The sequence below is a fragment of the Numida meleagris genome, chromosome 6, assembly GCF_002078875.1.
Source record: "Numida meleagris isolate 19003 breed g44 Domestic line chromosome 6, NumMel1.0, whole genome shotgun sequence".
Classification (NCBI taxonomy): Eukaryota; Metazoa; Chordata; class Aves; order Galliformes; family Numididae; genus Numida; species Numida meleagris.
Genome location: NC_034414.1, coordinates 56,770,654 through 56,796,009, shown reverse-complemented (window position 1 = coordinate 56,796,009; position 25,356 = coordinate 56,770,654). Strand labels below are relative to the sequence as shown.

The following is a 25,356-nucleotide window of genomic DNA, read 5'->3' as shown; positions in this document are numbered from 1 at the left end:
GACCCAGCTGAATTCAGACAAACTGCGGATCCATCTCCTCCAGGGCTGTGATGTGGCAAGTACAGCGGTTAAGAAGTTGTCTTAAAATGAAAGTCAAGTTAATTTCAGCTTTAGAAGAAAAGCACTTAAAGGAAATGGAGTTCACAGGGCTAGATTCAGCTGAGAAAGCACTTAGAGAAAGAGGGTTTCAAAGAGTCCATGAACACGTCCAACAGATCCAAAGTTTTACAAGCCCTATACAGATGCTCCAGCAGAACAATGTGGGCAGTTCTTTTGGCCTCTTGTCAGGTTTGGTGAATTTCTTTTATTCTTAACAGACCACCTCCTGCTGACACAAGCTATACATTTTCTCCATCCTTGCTGTTCTCCTTTCAGAGTGCCCCTGATAACACACCACACAAAGCAGCATGTAACAGGGCCAGGTACAGGGCATCTCCCATTCCCCACTCCCAACAAAGGACACTCTGAACACCCTCTTCAGTTCCTTGCTTGACCTCAGGTTTTTGGTATGAGTTCATGCAAGTCCTTGGTTTCCTTTGTGCCTCTGTCTGAAATAGGTAATTTCCCTTTCTCTTAAAGCACATTGTAGAAGGGGAAGAAAACAGTATCAAAGAGCCACTTAGGTCGTCTAGACAGAGAAAGAATAAATGACTCTTCATTTAAGTGTTTACCTGATAGAAAAAGGTGGGTGATGAGTGAATCAGAAGCAAAAAGACTGATCCCATTGTTCCCCCTTTCTTCTCCCCAAAACAGCACAGTACAAAAGTCCCACCTAAATCTTAAAGACAACGTCAACTCAGCCTCTCCCTCCTGACTGCAACAGCTCTAAAATGAAGGCAGTCCAAACCATTTGGATCTGGTGACACACAACCCAGCCAGGCGCTTACAGACAGCACAGAAATTCACACCTGCTCTGTCCTCCAGGTGCCTGGCTCAGCACTTGGCAGCTGACCCCACCTGACAGGCTTCACAGCAGGCTCTTCCAATTTGCGCAAGGGTAAATAAAATATAAGTGAGCTAGAAAAAAAAAAAACATCTCTGGCCATACGATTTATTCCATGTCTGAAATTTTTGGAAAGACAGCCTTTTCAAGAAGAAAGAGAAAAGGAGGTAGAGGATGAAGGCTGCAGGATGAAGTAATACTAAACATCAAGAACAGAGCTGGGTCCTTACGTTCAGAAGAAGCTGTCTGGAACAGATACTGTAAGGAGCATCCTCCAACAAGGTTCTGCTCTAGGGCAAGGAGCCCTCATACCCCTGAGGAGAAATCAGTGCCATCTTCCTCCACTTCCTTCACTGTGCATGGGGATACACCTTGGAGTTTGTCAAACACCGCATTTCTTGACCGCAGCAAAACACTGGCACCCTCAGCCAGGACTGGCTCATCCAAAGGTGAAGCCATCCATCCTGGTACACACAGTTCTGACCCAGGCAAACAGTTATAGTTTTCTGAGTACAAAAAACGTGCATTTTCCTTCAAGGCATGAAAGATCCTGCACCAATGAAACGTGTAGGATAACAGCACAAAGCTACCAAAGCAACTCTTACCATAACCCTATGTTTCCTACGCTCTTCCTCCAAGCATTGTCACATAGCTGTCTAATACAGCTTGTCAAAGCCAACCAGAAAGTCATTAAAGATTTAGAATTACTTCTCTTGCACAGCTCCTGCCCAGCCTGGTGAGTTAACAGGACACATGAAACAGACTTGACATGCAAATCATCCAATACATTTTTCAAGCAAGTTAGTGGGACAGGGAGATATCAGGCCTGATGCAAACTCCATCTGCCCTTGGAGAGCAACCCTCCCGCAGGGCTCTTTAAATACACTCTTTGATTTATTTCAAAGGGAGCTAACAACGCTCAAGCAGGCTGCAAATGGGAATACGTGGGGAGAATTAAACATCCAGGGGAAGCAACAGTTCATATCACTCAACACGTTAGAGAGGTTTGGGGTTTCTGTGTTTGGTGAGCCTCTCAGAACAGCTAGATCACTAAGAGCCATGCACACTTCCTTGTGGATGGGGTCCAACTCTCACTGATTCACCATTCTAGGCAGAATAAACTAACCCAGCCATACAGCACAGGGTCTATATGTATAACAGGAATAAACTGGATAATGCTTTATACAGGCCTTATGGGTTTGTCTTGCTTAATGCTTTCACCACAGGGTCCCAAGACTGGACCACACAACCCTGAAGAAATGTCAGTGGTACTTACAAGAACACCACCAAACTAGCAATGGGCAGATTAGCAACTCCCCAGCTCATTTTGTCCTCACTGGACTTGTATGCCTACACCAACCCACCTCAGGCAAAGGGCACTGAAATTTCCCCAGGAATTTCACCTGAGACAGACAACACTAAGCTCTAGGAATGTCCAGGTCTGGAGTATGCAGAGAGGTTCTCCCCCAAACTAAAATTTCAGGACAGATTGTCTGGGACCCGTTCCAATTTGACCAGTTACCTTTGGGGCCAAGGTTTCCTTGGAAATACAGCTGCTCCACGATTAGCCAAATATGTTGGAGGCCTACTGAGACCTCCCAGCATAACGGGCTGTCCCATACAAGGTGAAGAGCAGAAAACATGTCCTCCGTGAGGGTAAGGGAAGAAGGGGATTATTCACTCACCCAACCCTTGGTTCTGCTGCTCCCACTCAATGGTGTCAGGAACCTGGTAGGACACCCCAGCCAGCTGAGCTGCAGGGTTCTCCAGGCCAGCTATGGGCTCCTGGGACGTCTCGCCTGGAAGCGTGAAGCCCGGCAGCTCTGTGTCACCCTCCATGCTTTCGTCCATAGAATCTATCTCTTTGTCCTCTTCATCTTCCTCCTCCTCCTCTTCTTCTTCCTCCTCCTCTTCATCCTCTTCCTCTTCCTCGGCCTCTGGTCAAGAAGACACAAAAGCAATATCAGGAAAGGTCCCACAAAACAGAAGGTTCATACATCTTTATCAACAAGCTCATAATCCCCCTTCCAAAGGCAAGCTACCCTAACAAAGCCCTGCCTGCTTTCTGACATGAGAGACACCTGGAGGGGTTGATGTGGAAGAGCCCAGCCCTGTCTCAAGTTTCTGCCTCCACCCTATTCCTGACTACAACTCACAGCAGAGAAGAGAGGCTTTGAGAACAGAGCATACACCCAGCAAGGCTTCCTACAGTGTCTCTTCCCAGCTTTTAGTTACAAGGAATCAAGATCTTACTGAGTCAAAAGTTTTGCCCAAGCTACTGGTGGAGCTACCCACTGTCTGGAATAATGACGTGCTTTGAATTTTCAATGGTTAACTTTTCAATGCCAAAAAAATAAAGCACAACATTTTTGTGCTTTGATGATCCAGCCAAAGCGGTGCCATGCAATGGAGCAGCTTCGACAGGAGACCTGAGGGAAGCATGCATCATACCTGCTGTAAGTAAAGAAAGCTGCACCTTAGCAATTGCATGATGCTTCGCTCTTCTCCCTTCTGTTGTGGGATGCAGTAGCACAGCTGCTCCTCAGAATAACTGAAAAACTAACTGGGGAACTTTGGGGAATCTATTCAGTGCTGGGTATCTGTCTTACTGATGGAGCTGGCCTAGGGAAATCAATGCACATTATAAAACCAAGCTGTTCACCATGCTGCTACATGGTGTTACCTTTCTTTCCAATTCAAGGATTTGCTTTAAAACATAGCATGTTTTTTCCAGCTCACCAGACAGGACAATTACACTTGCCTCCTTTCAGTTTTAGCCCTGCATTTCTTACAAATGAGCTGCTATTTGAATTTAATTGCATCATCCTGCTATAGCATGTCTTTCAGTGCCTGGAAAAGAACGTCCTTCAAACAATTATACCATGCAGAGCATTGAATGGAGATTACAGGGATGTAGTTAGCCCCTAACATTCCCTTCATGTTTTAGAAGTATATTCTATCTTATAATGTGCCCATCATATTAAATCAACATAAGAATTTTCTCTACCAAACTCTGTGTTTTCATACAGAATACACAGCCTCTGTACACCTAAGTATGGCACCTGGAGAGTGCTTGCAGGATAAGTTAAAGTAGGTCTTGTGCCTCTGCTGAGAGCAACACAGCTATAAGCAGAAGATTTCCCAAATGGAACAGCAAAGGTGCTAAGCAGCCAGCGCACTGGAGAACATGACCATGAGCACATTCTCCCTGGATGGACTGGGTGAAAAAGCAGGCCAGAGAAAACAGGGACCAGATTTTATCTCTGAAAAACTACCTCGGAACAAGGTTTTTAGAAGGCTCCTGTGATTTTAGCAAGCTAATTGGAGACACCTGCCAGGAGCTGACTTTGAGGAAGCAGATATCCATCTCTGCACTTCCAAGCTCCAGCAGGCAGCCAAGCTGAACACCAGAATTGAAAGTGCCAAGACCGCTTATCACGCCTGAAAATCACCCAGCTCCATCCATCACCCCACAGCCACAGCACGAGGATGAGGATAGCGCAGTCCTTGCAGCACAGCTGCACCAGGGGGAAAAAAGGGCTCATTCACACATCTGAAAACAGCTTTGTAACCCCCTGCCCCAAAATGCCATTAGCTTGCCTTCGTGCAAGGCACAGCACACAGCACCACTTGGTGGTCACGGATAGGAAATTGTGCTTCTAAAGAAACACAGGCCACACGCATTAGATCTCAGGGGCACACCAGGAGGACGGCAGGTACAGGCAGGCTGCTCACAGCACCTGCTGGTCCCAGGGGTTAGGGAAGGATGCATGCTAGGATGAGACACAATGGCCTTAAACTGCACCAGGGGAGGTCTGGGTTGGATATTAGGAAACATTTCTTCTCAGAAGGAGCAGGGGCACAGGCTGCCCAGGGAGGTGTTCAAGAGCCATGCAGCACTCAGGGACTTGGTTGGGAGGAGTTAACTGTTGGACTAGATGATCTTAGAAGGCTTTTCCATCCTCAGTGATTCTGTAATTCTGTGTGTCACACAACCAGATCCCAAAAGCTGCAGGTTCACACCTCAGATCAGAGCCTCAAGGCAAAATTATGCTTCTGCTCCTAAACCAGCTCTGCTTTGCGCCTCAGAGACCTCTGCTGCCGCTCCAAAGAGGAGACTGAAAGGACTGAAAAACTGCAAAGCCCTGCAGTAGTAGAAGGCTTTGGGGTTTTTACACACATCTGCATCCCCTTGTGAATTACTTTGTATAGTATGCTTGCATGTACTCAAGCCTTGGGTAAGGTGCTCCTAATACAGGAAGCAAGGTAATCATACAAAGGAACATATCCCACGTCCAACATGCTATTCTTCAGCAAAGAAATAGGAAGAGTTTTCCTGGTACTTGTGTGACACTATCCAAATCAGGCACTCAGATGTAGAGCAGGCACAGTACTCCTACCACAAGTTCAACTTGCTCTATAGCTCTTCTTTAGTATCTCATTGTTTTCTTAGCATACACCAAATTCTAGATCTGACATGCAGTGTGACCTTAAGAAGGCCAAGGTAGAGTAAATCCTGTCTCCTCCCACCGTGACACCAGGACTGCAGCACCAAAATACCATCCATGACATTCCTATTTTCTCCTGCAGTTAAGGGTGATGTGCAAGCAGACTACAGGAGAGTTACCTCATCTCCATGCATTGAAAAATGCAAAATCTGCCCCTCAGCCAGACTAAATAAGCAGTGTGTTCTGTAACAGGGGCTCAGTTCTGCCTCCATTGACGCAGAGGAAGAAAAATTGAGAATTTTAACACCTCCCTGCTGTGACAGCAATACAATCTAAGCAGCAGGAATCCCCATAAAAATGAGATTCCTGCTTCACCTGTCAACAATTCTGGTTTTGAAGGACCTGACAACCTTGTAACGTGCATTGAAATGTTGAGTTTTTGAGAAGCTAGAAGAAGGCACCAAGAGAAGTATGAGACAAATTTTTTTTGCAAGTTTCCACTTTTATTAACATTTGCCAGAAAGAGCAATGGTTTGGCTTTACCATGGGGCACCTGCACCACTGCTGAAACCCATAGCATAGGAGCTGCTACCTATATCTTTTATTTCGCATTGATGTGTAAAACTGTTTGCGTCCTCCAGAAGACTCATACCATTATTTGCTAGATTTTGTGCACAGGAGAAGTATCTCCCTACTCTATGAGCAACAAGGCTCCCTAGAAGGCAATAGTTCATTTGAACTCACTGTTAAAGACAAAGTATAACGAAAGTCTTTAAAAAAAGGGGCAAGACAAAACATGGAGGTCTCAGTCTCTGTTCTTTGCACCAGACCTAGAGGACAGTGGCGTCTAGATGGTAATGCAAAGCATCCTTATGGTTCACAATAGCCTTAGGCTGTGATAATATCAAGTACTCAGCACTGCAGAGCCTGAATGCCTGTGAGCATCTGATGAGCACCAAAGTTGCAAGCAATCAGGAGCCAATACTAATTGGCTTCGAGTGGTGAGCCCACTATTCCCATGACTTCAAGAAAATGGAGCAGAGTCCCCGCCTGTGCTAGCCCTGAGCAAAGCAGCTCAAGAGCTCAGCTACCTACCACTTCAAGGAGCTACAAGGCAGGCCGAGCCCTATCTGAATACAAGCTAAGAAAGGCAGGAGAGCACTATGGAGCTGCAACGCCCACCTGACTGCGACCCACAGAAATGTTATCCAGCACAACTCTACTTTTCAAGGAGTCTGCGCTGGCCAAAACACACCAGGGAACTCAAGGGATCTTACAGAATCATAGGATCACCAAGGTTGGATAAGACTTCTAAGATTCTTCTTCTCTCTTGTAACTAGTGACAGGACAAGGGGGAATGGCCTCAAGTTGCACCAGGGGAGATTTAGGCCAGACATTAGGAAATACTACTTTTCTGAGAGTGGTCAGGAGCTGGAATGGGCTGCCCAGGGAGGTGGTTGAGTCACCATCCCTGGAGGTGTTCAAGAAACATTTAGATGGTGTGTTGAGAGACATGGTTTAGTGGGGTTATTGGTGGTAGGTGGATGGTTGGACTGGATGATCTTGTAGGTCTTTTCCAACCTAGCTAATTCTATGATTATCCAGTCCAACCACTGACCTAAGACCAATATTTCCCACTAAACCATGTCCCTCAGTACAACATCTACACATTTGTCTACCTTGGCACATGCATGCAACATAAGATAGGAAGCAGAGGAGTGCAATTAAGGACAGGACTGGGGATCAGAGGTGCATGACTACAGAAGAGGAGGAGGCATTAAGTAGTCTCCACCGAAGGTTTTCTTTCAGTGCACTTGTAGTGTGGGAACATTGCTCATGTTCTGCACTGCTTTTGTAATCACAGCTAGCTGTCAAGACAGAAAGACCTTTCTAGGAGAACTCCTATTAATCAATTGCTTTCATGTGATCAGTGATAATGCCACCATCTGATGTATTTAAAACACTGCCAAGAGCTATCACTTGTGACAAAGCCCAGCTCGGAAGAAGATGGCTGGCAGGAGAGTAGAAGGGCTCTGACCCTGCCCAGCTTTCTGGGTTGCACAGGGACACCTAAGATGGAAATAGGAGCTGTCCAAGCTCAGCACTGCACAAACACCTCCTGTGAATGGAGGTATTCAATGCCTGGCCTGCTGCACAGGTGAGAAAACAGCCCACTGGGAAGAGTACATCAGTTGGATGGGTTCTTTTCGCATGAAGCAAGGCACTAACCCTAACCCTGCCCAGCTAAATTTCAAGGTAAGAGGAAATTAAACATTTGTTTTCCTGTGACAGGGAACGCTCCTGCTGCAGCTAAGAGAGCAAACAGGACAGCAGGACTGAACTATGAGGTTTCCTTATGAGCTGCAGAAAGTCTTCAGCATCCACTTGCCAAAAAACAGACTGCAGAAAGCACTCCCCAGCAGAGGGCTCTATAAAGATGGTAACAATTTGGATTTTGATCCTAACCTACCTATCTGAGGGGATTCACACTTGCTTTTTTTCAGTCCTGGCTCATCTCTCATCACAAGGGAGCTGATGCACTTGCAGGAAAAAATATTCCAGCAGGGACCACAGGTCTGCTTCTGTATTAAGATCAGAAACAGTCAGTACCAAGAGCTGCATTTCCAACAGCATTCACTACAAAATTGCTTCCACACTGAGCCAGGCTAGAGAGAGGGTTCAGCAGCAAACAGCTATTTTAAAGTGTTTTTTTTTAAAAAAAAAAAAGAAACCAGAATACTGCAGAATACACAGCACCAGCTGCAACAACTTAACATAGTAGTTCACTGCAGAGCAGCTCTTCCAGTCCTGGGTAGGCAGCTGCTGAACTGGACAGTTTTAAGTAGTGATTTATCAAATGAGGGCATTTAGATCAGTCCAGATTTAACTACCATGACCTGTAAGTTGATAGAGCAGAGGAAAATAAAGGCAGAGTTTACTTCTCTCAACAAAATGGTTTCCTACTGAAGAGGGCTGTGAGCACAGTATCTCCCCCTCACAGTCACAAAAAGAGTTCCCAGATGTGAATCCCACTTTCCCTTGCAAAGAAAGCCATTTGAGGGGGTCTCTTCAGAAGTACATAATTTAATCACTCTACTTGGGAAAAGAGCAACTAACAGACCAAGAGCTGAGACAGTGTCTGATTTAAGCTGTTTTCTAGATAAACCCACAGGTATAACCAGCATGGATACACCACATGACATGGGCTTGGGGTGAATGTTATTACAGCCAATGGTCTCTAGGATAACAAGGTTAATGCCAGTCCTACCCAACACCAGAGGGGGGATGACTGGAAGTCCACTCATCTCTAGTCAAAGCCTCATGCCACTCAAAGCGTGAAGCTCCAGCATTATCCTGACAGAAGCTACAAGCCATCTTGGAGGTTTTGAAAGAGCCAAACCATCCTGCAGTGTTGCCTGCCCTGCTCCCCATGCCCAAAGCTCCATGGAGAAGCCTCACAAGCAACAAAGCCCTACATGTGCTGAGAGACCCCAGGCAGCAGCAGCTCAGGTGAGGTGCTCCTTGCAGAGCACTCAGAAGGAACCTGCTTAGCTGAATTCACCTCGCTAGAGCTGGAGGGTGAGCTAATCCCCAGATTAGGAAACAAAAGCCTCATTAAAAAAAGAACCTTCACCCACATCCTAATTACCTCTCAACAGCATCTGTTGGGGGTTTCTGTCATTTTTGTTCAACTGAGAGATAAACCATGGGAAAACTACAACCTTAAAGTCAGTATTTAAGTGAGTATTTTTTAGATAAGTCAGATACAGCTAGGAATTTCAAGGTGCCTGTCCAGAAGAGTAGAATGGGTCAGACTGAACCAGGCCACCTAACCTGCAGAGTGGTGGCAATCAGGATGAGCTATCTAAGAAAAAAAAGTGTTAATTCTTTAAATACATGGTTCTTTGGTACAAAGGAGAAGTAGGAGTGAAAAATCATCCACCAGAAGGAAGATCAAGGTCAGTCTGTACTGAAGGGACAGCAGCTCTCACTTCAGCAGCAGAAATAAGTGAGAAGCAATAGGGAGTATGCACCAAAACCATTTAATTATTAATTCATTTTGCATGTGCTTTGTCTTAAGTCTTCAGATCTTTGCCAATTCAGCTGATATCCAAAGAGCTGGTAGGGAATTATAGCATCAGGCTAGTTAACCATGCTGGGCTAAGTGCCCTTCTTATTTACAACCCCACAACCTCATTTAAATTTTTAATGGGGTTGCAAAGATTTAATGAAGCAGGTCTTAATCCATACAGTCAGGGTCCAAATAGCAATTGAACTCAAAGCCTTGATTTCCATTTAAAAATAAGTAACACTTCACATCAGAAGAAAGGTTCCTTGTACTGCAACAGCTTAGAAGCAAGGAGAGTTTGAAGAGTCATTATTTAAGAAAAAAAGACTGAAAACCAAAGACCAAGTATGTGCCATTAAAATACCATGAGTATATTTTGTGCTATATGATACGCTCCACTGTTCTGGAGCAGCCTTTAATGTGATCGGTAAAACAGAACAGATTCAAACCTGCAGCCAAGATGCAGTGATCAGGTTCCTACAGCTGCAGGACATGGGATTTGCTAACCCCAAAGGCAGGTCCAGTCTCAGAACTGCTGAGGGACTTTGCAGCCAGACGTGGCATTACACAGGCATGCACCAGCTCACCAGGAACAGTGATTTACTCTGACCTACACAGCAGACACTTCAAGATGGATGATCAAAACATCCTACAACTGATTTTTCCCTATACAAGTCAAAAAAAACATGGAGCTGCCAAAGGGCTATGCTTTGCTTAACCATGTGTTGCAGTACCCATGACAGCAGTCTCCCCACTGCTCAGGGCCTGTTCCCAAGCCTGTAACTAGCTCATTTTCACAGCATCATTAAGGTTGGAAAAGACCTCTAAGATTGTTTAGTTCAATCATCCACCTACCACCAACATTGCCCACTGCCCACATCCCTCCGTGCCACATCTCCACAGTCCACAAACACCTCCAGGGATGGTGACCCCACCGCTCCCTGGGCAGCCTGTGCCAATGCATCACTGCTCTTTGAGAAGAAATGTTTCCTAATAGCCAACCTCAACCTCTCCCGGCACAGCTTAAGGTCATTACCTCATTGTATTTCGTTACTACCAACAGTGCGTGGCTCCATGCAGCGGACACAGCCCTAGCACTCCTTGCATTTTCACACCAGCACTCACCTGTGTTAAAAACTGTTCAATTTATAGTTTGTTTTGAGAACCAAGGTGAAATTCTGTCCTTAGTCAAGAGAGACTGTTATTAGTCAGCCTTGACTTGCAGCTTCTGTATACTTACGTATAGAGACTCATTCAACACAATTATTGGCTGAACCCTAGCCCCTCAATGTGCCATCCCAACCCCAGGATTACTCCTCCACCATAGCAACAAGGACTTCACTAGCTACATGTTGGGAGCTAGCCAGATTCACCAGGAGCACCTCATGTTTGAGAGCTATACAGCTCAGACTATAAGTTGCCTGTTTTCAGAGCTATTTGCCTGCTCCTGCCGTCACACAACAGGTAGAGCATCTCCCACGAGCATCCTCTCCACCCAGCAGCTCATGAAAGCTGACCTGTGACAGCAGCTCAGCCCCAGCAGCAGTGCTCAAAGCAGCCTAGATGACTGAACAGGAACCAGCCCTAGGGCTTACATGCTGTTGTAGAGTAGTTTTGGATGTTTTCTTTTTATAGAGCCAATTCAAGAAGTGTTGGGATGCTTATAGAGTGGTCCTGAACAGATAAGTTGAACCCTTTGGATCCTAGAAGTCCCCCAGAGAAAGCTGCAATGCTGAGCTTTCCAGAGAGATGCTGAAATTTTGGGCACAGGTACAAAATGCAGCATTAAGTCTCACAGACAAGTAAGGCTCATCCTCAGCTGTGTCCTGTCCCCAAATCCTATAATCCCCTTATAGGATTTCTTCAGCTAGGAAGGGCAAGTAGAACCAGTCTCACTGAACAGTCCAAGCAGGAATATACTCATCACTCTGCTAATCTCTCCAGAGCCCACAGAGATGAGGACAACCCCATCTAGAAAGCTATGCAAAGCACCTCATGTTTGTTTGTGCAATTTGATTCTTAAGTTATATCCAAGCCAGGCAGGTGAATATACTGATGCAATTAACTGCAGGCAGTTTGGCAGATGGTCCCCAGAAACAGCACTCTCCACAGCAGGGGTCCATATTTAATGATGAGCCAGGCCCTCAGCAAGGCAAGGCAGTGAGCCCCACTGGGGCTGTACGAGCCAGCCAAGCTCACCCAGCTGCCTGCACTTCTTCCACTGGTCAGCAAGCACCAGGACTCCCCCCAGGGACTTCATTATATCTGCAGCAGCAACGTCTGACCTTGCATCCACCTGCAGTCTGGGCTGGAGCTCTGTAGGAAAGTACTCCTGAGCATATTGCATTTGGTAGCATGCAGATATTTGAGAGCAAGCACTAGGTACTGTAATTTGGGAAGGAATACATCAACTTTCCAACACCACTCCACCCTGAGGTGGAGGTGCCCACTAATTGCTGTTCCAAAAGGAATTAGAAAACAGCTGCAGCTTAAAAACTTCCTCCGTGCTTAACTAGGGCACTAGCATCTCCAGGCAGAAAGCCTATCCTCAAGTGGTGTTTGCCCCACTTTACAGAGTGTGGATTGTGATCCCTAACACCAGGGGAAGTTCTGGCTCACCACATCAAAGTCTAAGTCATTCCAAAGAGTTTTAGACCACAGAAAAGCTGCGCCAGTTGTCAAAATCACACAGCATACCAAGGAGCACCACATCCCTTGGATGACAGGCACCTGCAGAGCCGTGCCTCAGAGCCAAGGAATCCACATCCCCACACTATGAGAGATCCATCAAGGCAAGGAGCATGTGCTGTCACTCCTGGCAGGTTTTAAAGCCAGCAGCAGGCCTGATAAAGAGCAGGAGCTGCAGCATCTTGCACATTGAGGGGAGGGCTCCCTGCCTCTGCTGCCCTGCAAACTAAACAGGAATTCAAGTTATTGCTTCATGCAGAGAAAAGATGCTGATTAGCTGTTGTCTGTGGCACCCCACCTCTGATCAGAAGAAAACTACCATCTGGCATACCACCCCTGGAGGACTGCCAACCTTTGCAGTAAAATATGAAGGTAGGAGAAGGTCAAGATAAAGGGAGGGGAGCAAAACAGGTGGGAAGATTAATCCCTACCAGGTGGTGTCAGCCCAGACACTCAAGTACAAAACTGGGGATGGATGAGCAAGCAGAGTTGAAGTAAAAGAAAGAAGAGGAAAAAGCAAAGCAGTTCTCTACAGGAAAGTTATGGATGAGCCAGAGATCAGCGACTGAGCTGCAGATAGACTCTAGAGAACCTTGTATGAATTTGCATCACTGAGTTTTGGAGAACAACTGAACTGGAAGAGCACCTAATGAGGGGATGCATTCTTGACCTCTCCCAGCACTGCTACAGGAGCTGGAATACAGCACCGCTCATTCCAGCAAGGCGTGAGGAGCTGCACACTGAGGCAGCCATCTCATGCTGAGCCTCCCCATGCACCAAGAGATCTCTGGCTGTCTGAACACGCTCCCATGACTGCTTGCTTGGTAGGGGCTCCCCAGTGGATGCCCAGCAGCAGCCAGTGATGCACAAACCCAGGCTACTGCTGCTCCTTCTCCAAGGGAAAGCCCATCCCTCCACTTGAAATCAGGCATTCTCCACAACACTGCTCACTTCCTGCACCACCTGGAAGGGGACAGGTTTTCCAGCAATTTTATTATCAACAGTAACACATGCATAGCTGTGTGCCAGACAGACCAATTGGGAGCCCACATTATCAAGGTAATTGCTCCCCTCCACAGGAAGCTGCCTCCCCTTTAGGCTTGGGAACAGTGGTACCTTCTGACTCCAGCCGATCCAGCCCATAGGTTACAGCTGTACTAATCTTCCTCACAACTGGAAGAGCTGTCCTCCTGACTGAAGATGTGACTGATGCTGGAGTCACCGGGACCATCGTTTTGCTGGATGGTTCCTCTGTTTGCCCAGACTGTGTAGCCAGCAACCCACCCGGAGATGGAACAGCCTTCTCACCAGTGACCAGGACCATATCTGTGAGATCTGCAAAAAAAAAAAACCAAGAAGTTTGGCACAACAATATAAAAATCACCATCAGAGGTGGCACTGAGGGACATGGGTTGGACTTGGTGATCTTAGTGATCTCTTCCAACCTTGATGATTCTACAATTTAAGAACGAGCTCCTTAATGAAAGCTTAAGCTCAGGAAGAAGCTACCAAACATTTGCAGCCCTTGCTACATTAAGTGATTCGCTGCAATGACAGCTCCTCCTCCATGACAGCCAGCACAAGAGGTCCCCTTAGAACACCACTACATTTTCCTTCCATTGTTTTGAGGACCCCATTGCAAGATTAGAGCACCGAGACACTAGATGAGGTCTAAACTAAGTGACAGATCTAGTTGTGTATTGCAAAGATGAGTTAATTGAATTTATAATTAAATCCCAGAAGCAAATTAATTAGTGGTAATTGCTGGAAGAGCCTTCTCCCCCTACAGAGCAACCTTACTTCAAGGGATACAGCGCAAATTGATTCTTTCCTTTGATGCCCTGCAATGTAAGAACTAGCAGAAGTGCTGCCCAGCAGCAGTTTCACTGCAGCAGTACCTACTACTACAGAAATGACCTCAGAGATCATTTTGTGCTAAGGGGCCCTTTGCTACAGTCCTGTCAAGAAGACAGGCTCCTGTGTGTACTTGCCAAGGTGACATCAAGCCAGCAGCTGGACAAACATGACAGCTTAAAGCTGTTCTCTTTGAGCTACATCAACTCTGGACACAAGACCTAAGAACTCACCATCACTCAATAGATTTGTGCAAGCTTCCAATGGCTTGCTAGATTCTTACAAGAAAACCCCCCTTTACTCCCTACATTCTTCCCCAAATAAGTTTTTTTTTTTTTGCTCCTTTGGACCAAGCATCAGCAATCCAGAAGTAATTTCCCCCCCAAACAGGAACCAGCTTAAATGCTTAAGGCTAAAAGTCAGCTGTGAACAAGGATGGATGTGGGGGTTTTGCTTGGTGGTTTCTTTGGGATAGCTACTTCATTTTTACTTGGGACAAAGATTATGACCTGCTGGCACGTCTTAACATAACTGATCTTCAAGAGCAGAAAGCAGCAGCAGCCCAGGGCCAAAAGGTAAGAAAAAAAGCAAGTTTGACGCTAGATGCTGATGAGATTTCAGTGTACAAGCACTGAAATTGGTGTGATGCACCACTGTGTCTTTGTGGGAGAGAAGTTTTGCAAAGTTTGAAGCAGAACCCTACCTTCCACACCTGGAGTTTTCACCGTGGAGGTGCCTGCAGCTGTCAGCATCTGGGTGGCACCAGGGGCACTCAGCACCTGGGTGTCCTCCCCACTGGTTTCCTGGGGAAGGCTTGCAGCTCCTGTCCCCTGGGCAGGAGCAGGCGGCAGTGTCACAGCTGTGAGAGCAGCAGCAGCCTCCTGGGCAATAGTTGTCACCTCCTGAGTAAGGCCTGCAACGAGAAGCAGCATCAGCACCAACTCACAGGACAGCTGACAGTAGCAGAACAGAAGTTTGAAGGACTGGCCCCATGCATTATTTCCAGAATCGGGGTGCAAGCAGCAGACCTAGCTGGTTTACAGCTTAGAAACAGATGAGGCCCCACGTATAACGTGAAAGAAAGCAGCAGAGTCAATCCTTGCTTGGTTAGCCACCCCCTTATAGACAAGTAGACCTACCACAGCACTGCAAGTCCATGATATGGAAAGGGGGGAAAAAAAGATAAGAGTCAAGCAAGGCTGCCAGCATGGCACTCAGAGCAGTGAGACTCAAGTTGCGTGGAGGAGTTTATTTTTTACTGCACAAGTCTTATTGATAGCTGATGTTTCCCCAACACCTGGGAACAGCAGAAGGTAACCTGCTGAGAAGTCAAGTGGCTATAAATTAATCTAGAAATTAATCAGTCTGGTTTCAGCACCAGCATGCAATTAGCTTTCCATCTCCTACAGCAGAAAGCACATCTTCTGGATGCAGCACAGAGGAAGTTGTCCCTCTGCCCCTATAACCCATGAAACAAGATTAAAGATGCTCAACAATTGTAACATTCCTCACCAGCTTAGGCACACGTCACTGCCCCACAGCAGCCCCAAACATTTGCCCCAGCGCTCTAAACACCACCTAGAAACATTGTCAGTGAGCTGAAGGTGCCATCTGTGCAGGTAAGGCAGCACAAACACTACAGAACAGAGCTTTGGCTGAAAAGTAAGGAGACAATACCAGGAACTTCTGTAACAAAGGACAACATAGATCTCTGCACAGATTTTTTTGTTGTTGTTTTAAATCTGCTCTGACCATCCTTGCATGGGCAAGGAAGATTTCATTCTCACTCTACTGGTACAACTTGCTTAACATCTCCAGTCAAGGGAGAGGCATGCCAGAAGACTATTCAAAGCAGAATTACATCTGATCGAGGCAAGATGTCTACAATCAAGCTATGGCAACCCTCCTCAACTGCTATGGGAGCACCAAAACTGAAGGGCCTGCTTTGGGGGTACACTGCACATGCAAAGCTTTGCTAAGTCATTAAACGTCTTAGCTAGCATCAAGTTCCTGCTGATGAAATTCTAATTCTCTACTGAGACCTTTATATTCACTTACATCATTCATCCCCAGCTGCCACAGCCTCTCCAGTCTCAGCTCACACATTACTAAACCTCCCCTTTCAGCTCAAGGAGAAGGGGCAGCTTAGGGCAGTTGCTTCACATCACTCTGGGCAGGACACGACCCAGAGGACTACACTAGCTTGGGCACAGGGTCGCTGCATATAGGAACACCCAACACCAGGAGTACCTGATGCATGCAAGTTACTCATTTAAGCCATTACCCCCATGCAAAGGTCCACAGCCCTTCCTTCCTAGGGGAGGGATGTCCCCATCTCCACTGCAAGTAGGAATATCACACCTTTCTCCAATTAAACTCTAGAAGAGCAAGTACAGGCTCTAAGGAGCATCTCTCCTAAACCCACACTTAGAGACAAGTGTCTGTGAACAGGCAGGTTTTACCTTCCAGTGAGCTCTCCAGAGTAGAGGAGAGATCAGATGTTATGTCTGTCATCACAGGAGCCTCTGGATGTGAAGGAGGGATGCTCCTCTCTTCTGCTGTGACCATGTTTACGTTTTCCAGAGAGTTCAGACTACCTGTGTCTACATCTGGCAAGTCCCCTGTGAGAGAAACATCACTGCTGGCTGTGGAAGTAACCAGCATATCTTCCCCATGCATCGCTGCAGGGGTTGTGCAGTTGATCTCCTTTGCAAGCCCTGGAGTTGGTGGAGCAGACGCTGGGGATGGCAGCACTCTTGTCACATCATCCTCCTTTTCCTCCATATCTCCCAGTGGGATCACAGATGCTTTTGTTGCCACTTGGTCCTCTCCCACCTCCTCATGCTGCACGCTTCCCCCTTGACTTGTACTCCCCAGCTTGGTGTCATCCCAGTCTAGGGGCACAGAGTCAGTAGGCAGGCTGGAGGCAGTGCTCACTGCAGTGGGCTGCTCTCCTTGCCCCACACCTGTGTCTGCCCCCAGATGGAGGTTGGCCTCAGTGGTCACGAGGGGGTGGTTCACAGTGGTGGCTCCTTGTGAAGCCAGAAGCCTCAGAGCACTGCCTGTGTTGACTTCTGGTGTTCCCACCTCAAAGCTCTCACTTGGGGCCTGTGCACTTGGGATGATGAGGTAGTCACTCGCCCCTTCCAGGCTGGGAGTGCTGGGCTGCCAAGTGGGCACTTGCTCACTGTGGGGCTGGGGGGCAGCTGAGGGGTACGAGCTGCTCTCTGCTATCTCCTCTGTTGCAGCTGTGACAGAAGGGAGGTTTGCCAGGAGGCTGGCAGAGCTCTGCCCCACCTCACAGTCCTCTGTGGTGGCCTTGCTGATGGGTTCCTCCTGGACAGGAGGGCTCAGGGTGGTCACAGCTGTGGTCAGCATGGCCTTAAACTCTTCACTTTCATTCAGTTCTGAGTTGGTGGGACTGAGCTCCTCTTCTGCAGCAGCCACTGCCCCAGGCATGGTGGTGCTGACATCCAGGCTCTGGCTGCCTAGGAAGGTACGGCTTGGGCTTACAGGCTGCGTTTCTCTTTCAGCAGTGAAAACCTCATTTAAGGGCATCCCAGATGGCTTTGCTGACACTCCAGATGGCTCCTCAGAGAGGGTTTGCTCAGAAGGGCCAAGCTTATTTATTAAGTTCGGCATGCTTGTCCTTTCATCTTCCACCCCATTCCCTGCCCATGAGCCATACTGGGTCTTTGTCATGTCCCTCTCCTCCAGCAGTGGAGATGCAAGGCATGGTGGGCTGGAGGATAAGAGCAAGATGCAGCAGGTGACCACACAGATATTAAATCCTACTGATCTACTCATAGCTGAAGAGGTGTGCACAGGAGTCCACAAGGCTGACAAGTCCAGAAAGCAAGACCTAGGGAGGGAAAAAAGAATCCAGATTACACACCCATAACCACAGATTGACCCAGTACCATAAATAACTGGATGACATAGACTCCTCATTTGGGACTTGTCAGTTTTGCACAGATCCCTCCTAACTATCCCAACCAACGGATCCCTGTGCCTCATTCTGTTCCTGCCCTACACAAAGCCTTATGCCAGACAAAAAAACAAATCTCAATCCAGAGATCAATACAGACCTCCCCAAACTCTCACCCCCATGGAGCGCTCCAGGCTACCCAACAGACATCAGACTATCAAATAAAAGTTGGAGATAAAGCTGTTTGTCCTCCAAGTAGAGAAAGGCAGCATGAGACTTGTCATACATGTAGGCCTAAGGCTTCTGGTCAGCTCTGTGCACAGCTGCAGAAGCTAACTATGGAAGGGGCTAGAATTGCAAGGCTGGCCTATCAAGTACAAGTGACCACAGAGCTCCCCTTGATTTGGCCAGTTCTTGCTCAGTTTCATGAGAACTGTTCTTACCTGCAAGATGCAGAAGGATAGTGGATATCAGGAAGGAAAGGCTGGGACTGCCAGAACCATCCCTTGATCTTCATGGGAATAAGCAAAGGTCACCTTTGCTCAGGGACAGCAGGGTGAGTCATCCTTCCCCATCTCGCTGTACTCTTTGCTTGCACATCCAAACAGCAAGTACATAAATATAAATATTTGTACACACAGTGCAGATATCGCTCCTCCACACTCCATCACACAGCCACATGATGCTATGCAAGAAGTAACCTCTGCCACGGGCAGGGAGGGGGGATTTCAGAAATACCCCATTTGTGCTAATGCATCCAACACAAAGGCTCTGTGTCCCGCTGCTCCTATACATTTCTCTCTTCTTTTGGAAGTTATTATACATGTCCAATCAGCTAGATACAACCAGAAAGCTTATCATAATAGGTCACACAGCTCTTTGTGCATTCTGATCAGAAAATGGGCCTCTTACTCCACACAGAAGAGATTTCTCTAGCTGAAGGCCCCCAGGAACGCTAAGCATCCCAGGATCTATAGGTTTAGCTGTAGCCTAGAAGTCCACCTCAGCATTTAGCCGAGACAGGCTGCTGGAGTCAAATGCTGCAGGCTCCAGGTACAAAGTCACTTTGCCCACTCCCCCTACAGCCTTGTTCATCCACAGCTGGAGCTGCTGGAGGCATGGGCCACACACATGCACCAGGTGCTCAGGCTCTAGGCAGAAGCCACCAAGAAGCTGTGCAACAGCACAGACACCTCCCACCACTTCAGCAGCTCCTGTTCCTGGAAGATGGGAGCCCACCCATCCATCTCCTCTATCTTCTTTGCTAAAAAGTAGTAATTAAGAACTGACAGTATTCAGCAACTCTCTTCAGGTTAATCCTCTATGCGCTTTTGTTGTCAAAAAGCATCAGGACTACATGGTACATCAGTAGTGCCCAATAACATGCATCCAGCTCACTGTATGAATATAAATATATTCACATCACATCCCTTTAGAAGTGGTCAGCCAAGATCAGACAATGAAGCATCAAGATTTGTTTTTAATGCTTTTTTTAAATAAATTGAGGGTGCAAATTGGATCAAAATACAGTTTCCCTTAAAGAAGTCAGGAGTCTTTAGGCTATACAAGATATTTTAGCAATAGTTAAGCCTAAACAACTTCAGCTGTGCATGAAAGAGGGCCACAGTATTCATCCTGCAGCCAGACACATTATAAATGTGTTCATACACATCTGTAGGTTTCCAGCTCTAGGTTTCCCAATAGCCTAAGACACTCAAGGAGGTTGTTAACAGGAATACTGAAAATAATCTCTTCCTCAACAAGCTTACTCCACCCTAATAGAACTGGGAACAAGCAAGAGGGAAAGCTGCTCCCTAGCAGGCTGGATCTTAAAGAGCTGTTAATTAGAATGTTCAAAAGAAGTATTAAGAGCCTTTCCTCCTTCTGGTTAGGAGATAACATGGGTAATGCTCTGTATAAGCCTATCACTGCAGTTCCTAGGGAACTTTGAGCAGCCTCACACTGTTCCTCCCAGGCTGAGAAGCTCTGTCGGCCACAGCTCTGCATGGGTAAAGGGCAGAGATAGCAGCAGAAAGTTCTGTGTTCAGGAAATCCACAAGCATCAGATCTCAGCTAACCTAGACCTCTACATTCAATAAGATCTGGAGACAGTGGCACAGAGCACACTGCAGGATAATGGCACAAGTTCACGCTTCAAAGATTAGTCAGAGCTTAAGATCTACTTTAGGAAGAAGCTGGATTACATCGTGTATGAACAGCGGTGACCTGGCTATCTACTTAAACAGAGTTTAACACCTTGCTGTAACGCTTCCACTTAACACAGAAATGATCTGGGGCTTAGCAGCTGGCTGCAGCAGCCTGGTACTCGGACTGCAATGGGCTATACATCTCTCCTCCTGTCTGGCTATTTATATAGTCAGTTTGCTCTACAGCCTTAGCCCAGTGATAAAGCAAGCTGCTCTGACCAAGCACCTCCTCTATGGTAGGATTAAGCCCTTCCCTTTCTAGCTTGCAGCTGGGGGAATAACCCAGTATTTCACTCCGTACCCAGCGCTCACTCAGAATCCTCCAAGCTAGAGCCCTGGAGGACAGCTACGGAGCAGCAGTCAGGCTCTGTGGAAGAGTAATCCTCGCTTTCAATAGGAAGGTGGCAGGAGACAACACCAGACACTTCCCTTGCACATAATAACAAGTCCCAGGAGGCGCAGCTCCTCATCTGCTAGAGCAGCACAACCACAGGCAACCAAGTAGCTTTATCTTTAGCACAGAGAAAAGTGGCCTTTAACACCCAGTGAGCCTAAAAGAAGCACAAGGGGCTGCAAGGCTACAAGAGGTGCCAGAACAGGGCATTTCTGAGGGCTGCCCAGACTAAGAGCCACCTACTACTACAGTAGGCAAGTCACCAAACTGAGAGTGAATGTAAACAGCTCACAGGGTGACTAAGTCTCAGATTCAGCTGGCTCTTTGAGCCAGGCTGCCTCCTTTCTCAGTACAATCATTCTTAACAGCAGCTGTTAAAGTCATTAACCCCCTCCATGAAGTTTCAAGACCTGTTTGTAGAGTCAGCTCAGGCAGAACCCCAGCTGCTACCATCACTCCAACACAGCAGGTTTGAAGGGGACAAGCACTAACCTCACAATCCCTCTGCCACACAGAGAAGACACTTGTGCTCTGAAGCTGAAGTTCCTGCATATATGATACAGTAGAGAGCACAGGAGATTAGCAGGTCAGCTTCAGACAAATCACTGCCTTGCCCTTGCAGAACGCAGCTTTTTGCACCTCCAGTACAAGCTTGATAATGGTAGCTTCGACTGGCTGAATGCTTCTAGATGTTCAGCCCTGCAATTCATCCACCAGTTGGTATGGAAAAGGACAAAAAAAAATGACACAAATCTCTTAATGTCAAGATTTAGCCAAAATGTGCAAGTGAGGCAACTGCCAGCAATCAAGTGCTATGTTACTGGAGTGCTAACACATGCTATCCAAGCCTTATTACTTGTGCTGAATACAAAAGCCAGCAGATAATACACGGAGCTCTGCAGAGCTCCAACTCCTACTTCTGTGCACAAGCAGGGAAGAATGCCTTCATTTCATCTGCTATTGTCCTCACCCAGTTACATCAAGCCAATTGAGGAGCCAGTGCTCTGACAGCATCTCAACCACCTCCAGCAGCTCCTGATGATTTCCCAACGACACAGCCCCACGCTGGCACAGCCGGAGATGGATGAGCAGAACTATGCAAGCACAGCTGCACATCATGCAGAGGGGCACACCTTCCCCTGGCTTTGAGGACAAATTGTTATAAGCAAAGAGAGGAGATTGTTATTCCTTTAGGGCTGGTAGGAAGCCGGCCTTGCACGGCTCCTTAATGCATAATGCATTACCTCCACTTGGAGCATTTGTGTCTCTTCTCAGTGCTCGTGCTACTGCTGGAAGACAGCATGTTTTAGGCATTATTCCCCCACCCATGAAGCAATGCTTGCTTTGTTCAGAAAGGCATTGACCACCTATGTAAATCCCTATTCAGCTTTGCAGTTCGAAGCTGCACTCAGCCCTCTGTGGCTGCCGACCTGTGCCAGGTCCCAGCACTGCGCGAGTGAGAGGTCTGATAGATTTCTGAACAATTAAAAGGACGGGGAGAAAGGGCGTTAAGAACGGGGCCAAAGAGTCTAACAGTTTGCAAACACCAAAAGCATGGCAATGCCATTCTCCAGGTTCACAGGGAACGGAGCAGCAGCATTCGGGTTCCAACCAGAAAGAAACATTCAGAAATGTCAGCGCCCAACACGATGGACAGCAAGCCACAACGGATCACCTGGGAGACCACAAAGCAGATTAACTCAACCTTGTCGGGCCATTTTCATGCAGGGCTCACTTTGCCTTTTGATGAAGGAACGGGATTAGCAGTGGCTTAAGACCCGACTGCACCAGCACGCCTGCTCACCACACACGGACTCACCCCATTGTTGTCCCTACTTGCATTTCCAGGTTAGCTGGGTGTCAGCACGAAGCCCAGCACCGCCACTGCCCATCGCCATGCCGCACCGACAGAGAGCCGTGCCAGGACCGAGGGACTCTCCCAGCAGCCGCCGGCCCCAAAGGCACCGGGACCACATCACAAAAGGGGCAGGGGGGGAGGGTGAGATGGAGCCGGCAGCCCCGAGCCCTCCCCTCCACTCCCCAGCCCCATCGCAGGGCCCAGCCCCAGCGCCCCGCTCGCTGGGAACAAAGAGCCTGAAGGCGGGTGGAAAATCATAATAATCAATTAAAAATGAGCGAACGCCGGGGGAGGTGGGAATAAATAAATAAATAACCTCCTTAGGGAGGAAAGGGATGTTGCCCAGCCGCCCTCGCATCACCCCCACGTACGCGAGCACACAGCCGGCTCCCCGGACCGCTCCCCCCCGGGCTCACCTGCCTCCCTCCGCCCGCAGCTCCGCTCCGCAGCATCCCGGGGCCGCACGGCCGGGGCGGGGCGGCAGAGCGGGAGATACCGCCCCGCTTGGGCGGACGGCTCAGCCCCGCCCGCCCCCGAGCAGCCCTGGGCACTCCGAGCCCCCCCCCCACCCCGGACAGCAGCTATCAGCCGGAGGTGCGGGGAAGCTGAGGGGCTCCGGGGCCACGCAGCCCCCGTGAGTTGCCCCTAAGCAGGCGGGCTCGGTGCGGTAGCAGCCGGCTCTGGGAGGGATCTGTTGCCCCCCCAGTGGGTTTTCGCCCACCTTCAGACAAAGGGTCCGGTGACTGCATGGGAAAAGCAGGCACTTGGTGGTTATAGGGTGCACGCATTGCTGTTAAGCAGAGGGCACAGGTGTACTCCACCAGGAGGAGCATGGTTCATCACGCTGCTTGCATCACATCAGACTTGAGGTCACACACGGCACATGGTTTTCTCCTTATCTGAAGGAAGTTTCAGCTTCCTTCCAGACCACCTGTTCAGACACCATGCAAGCTGGGCTCTGGGCTGATCTTCAGCTCTTAGTCCAAAGCCAGGACCAGAATCTAACCAGAGAGGCTCCCTGTAGAATCCTCAAATCCTTAGAGTTGGAAGGGACCTTTCAAGGTCACCTAGTCCTAATCCCCTGCAATGCACAGGGACACCACAACTCAATCAGGCTGCCCAGGGCCTGATCCAACCTTGCCTTGAAAGTCTCCAGAGAAGAGGCACCAACCATATCTCTGGGCAACTCATGCCAGTACCTCACCACCCTCACTGTAAAAGATATTTTTCCTTATATCCAACCTAAATCTACCTTCTTGGAGCTTGAAGCTATTTCCTCTTGCTCTGTCACCACAGACCCTGCTAAAGAGGCCGTCCCCTTCTTTCCTGTAGCTCCTCTGACTATCGTAGCAGAAGATTCACAGGAGAATCTGGTCAGATTGAACAGGGCTCTGAGCACCTGATGAAGCTGTGAGTGTCCCTGTTCATTACAGGGGAGTGGAACCAGGTGGTCTTTAAGAGTCCCTTCCAACTCAAACAACTCTGTCATCTAAAAGCAAAAGCCTACAGTACTGTTGGCAATTTGCTGTTACAGATTCTCCTCCAGTATTTTCAACTTTAGAGGTCACCTTCCCTTGATGTTCTCTCTACAAGGAGAACATTTTTTAAAATAGCATCTTACACATAGCTTGTTTCAGGGTTGATGTTTTGATGTTGTTTTGTTTTAAACACCTCTTAGGCCTGGAGGAGAGCCAAGTAAGCATTTTTACTCCTCCTTCCTTCTGCCCAAGTGTTTTTTTTTTTTTCCCCCCCATTGAGAAGCCCGCAGCTAACCAAGCAACAGAAAGTCCAAACATTTACACCATCAGCTCCTAGAACACATAAACACGCTATGCCAATATCAAAGAATTACTGTAACTCAGAAGTTCATCACTTACCCTCAGCAAGAAAAAAAATATATATTAATTCTTCTGCCTTCCTCCTTCAACCAAAAGTTGGAGCACCATGAGGCCATAGCTGCTCCCCTAGGGTTTTATGTGCTGTGCTGGTCCATGGCTTATTCAAAGCAGCAGGACAGCAGGTGCAGGTGGTTCTTGTTGAGTAGGGGCAGGTGAGCAGAGTCTTAACGTGCTTCTTTTGTGACTGGGGGGAGAGATTTGGTGGGGAATTACTTGGAGGGAATAACAAAATAATACAGGAGAGGACGAGGAAAGTCAAACTTTTGGCTTTGCTATGATTGTGTTCTACCACGTGAAGCCAACGAGCAAATCCCTCTGTACTTCCACTTATAATGGTCCACAAAACAAGGCTCCGTTTTGCAGATATGCAGTGAGATCCTACCTGCTTGCACCTGCCAAATGCTTGGCTCTCCACATAAAACAAGTGATTAAGGAAAGCTGAGACATTCCTCATGAAGAATTTGTTCTCTGTAGGGATTTTTCAGCGTTTTGGTTTGTTTGTTTTCTCTTTGTTGTGCTACTGAAAATAACATCAGTGGTTTCTTTGTTACTCTCAGTGTTTCGCTTATCTATTCTTACAGTGCTTTCTATTGGATTCCAACCAAGCTGGAACCCACCCAATTCATTTTGGTGGCATTCTGCATCCAATATTTAAACTTTTAAAGGACAGATTTGTCGTAGGTCAGGGCAATCTTGCTAACCGCTGCATGTGTTAGAAATAAAGCATAAGGAATACCTGTATCAGCAGTCAGGCTGGCCATCCCATCAAGGAATCAGAAAGAACTCCAGAGTTAGAATCATTGAATCGTTTCAGTTGGAAGGGACCCTTCAAGGCCACCTGGTTCCATGCCCCTGCAATGAACAGGGACACCCACAGCTCCATCAGGTGCTAAGAACCCCATCCAGACTGACCTTGAGTGTCTGCAGGGATGGGCCACCCATCAAATCCGAGTCTTTCCAATCTGGAGAGAAGGATGCTGTGTGGGACTGTGTCAAAGTCCTTAGGCTGGGTGGAACAAACCATCAGAAATGATCAGAACAGTCCCTTCTGGTTTTGCATCTGTGAATT

The 25,356-nt window shown here is 47.7% G+C and overlaps 1 protein-coding gene across 5 annotated transcripts in view; it reads right to left on the bottom strand.

Annotated features, from left to right (window-relative positions):
- C6H14orf37 (chromosome 6 C14orf37 homolog) overlaps window positions 1-24,368 on the bottom strand; it is a 51,763-nt gene extending 27,395 nt beyond the window's left edge. For 2 of the 5 annotated variants that reach the window (XM_021403093.1, XM_021403094.1), the window contains exons 1-5: window positions 18,374-18,462; window positions 16,465-17,864; window positions 14,706-14,915; window positions 13,265-13,483; window positions 2,629-2,880 (exon numbers count right to left, since the gene is read on the bottom strand). In XM_021403093.1, the coding sequence (XP_021258768.1) occupies window positions 2,629-2,880; window positions 13,265-13,483; window positions 14,706-14,915; window positions 16,465-17,864; window positions 18,374-18,447 (2,155 nt within the window). In that variant the 5' untranslated portion in view covers window positions 18,448-18,462. Of the gene's footprint in view, window positions 1-2,628; window positions 2,881-13,010; window positions 13,112-13,264; window positions 13,484-14,705; window positions 14,916-16,464; window positions 17,865-18,373; window positions 18,473-24,266 lie in introns of those variants that run through there. The other 3 variants (XM_021403095.1, XM_021403092.1, XM_021403096.1) reach the window with 3 other exon arrangements.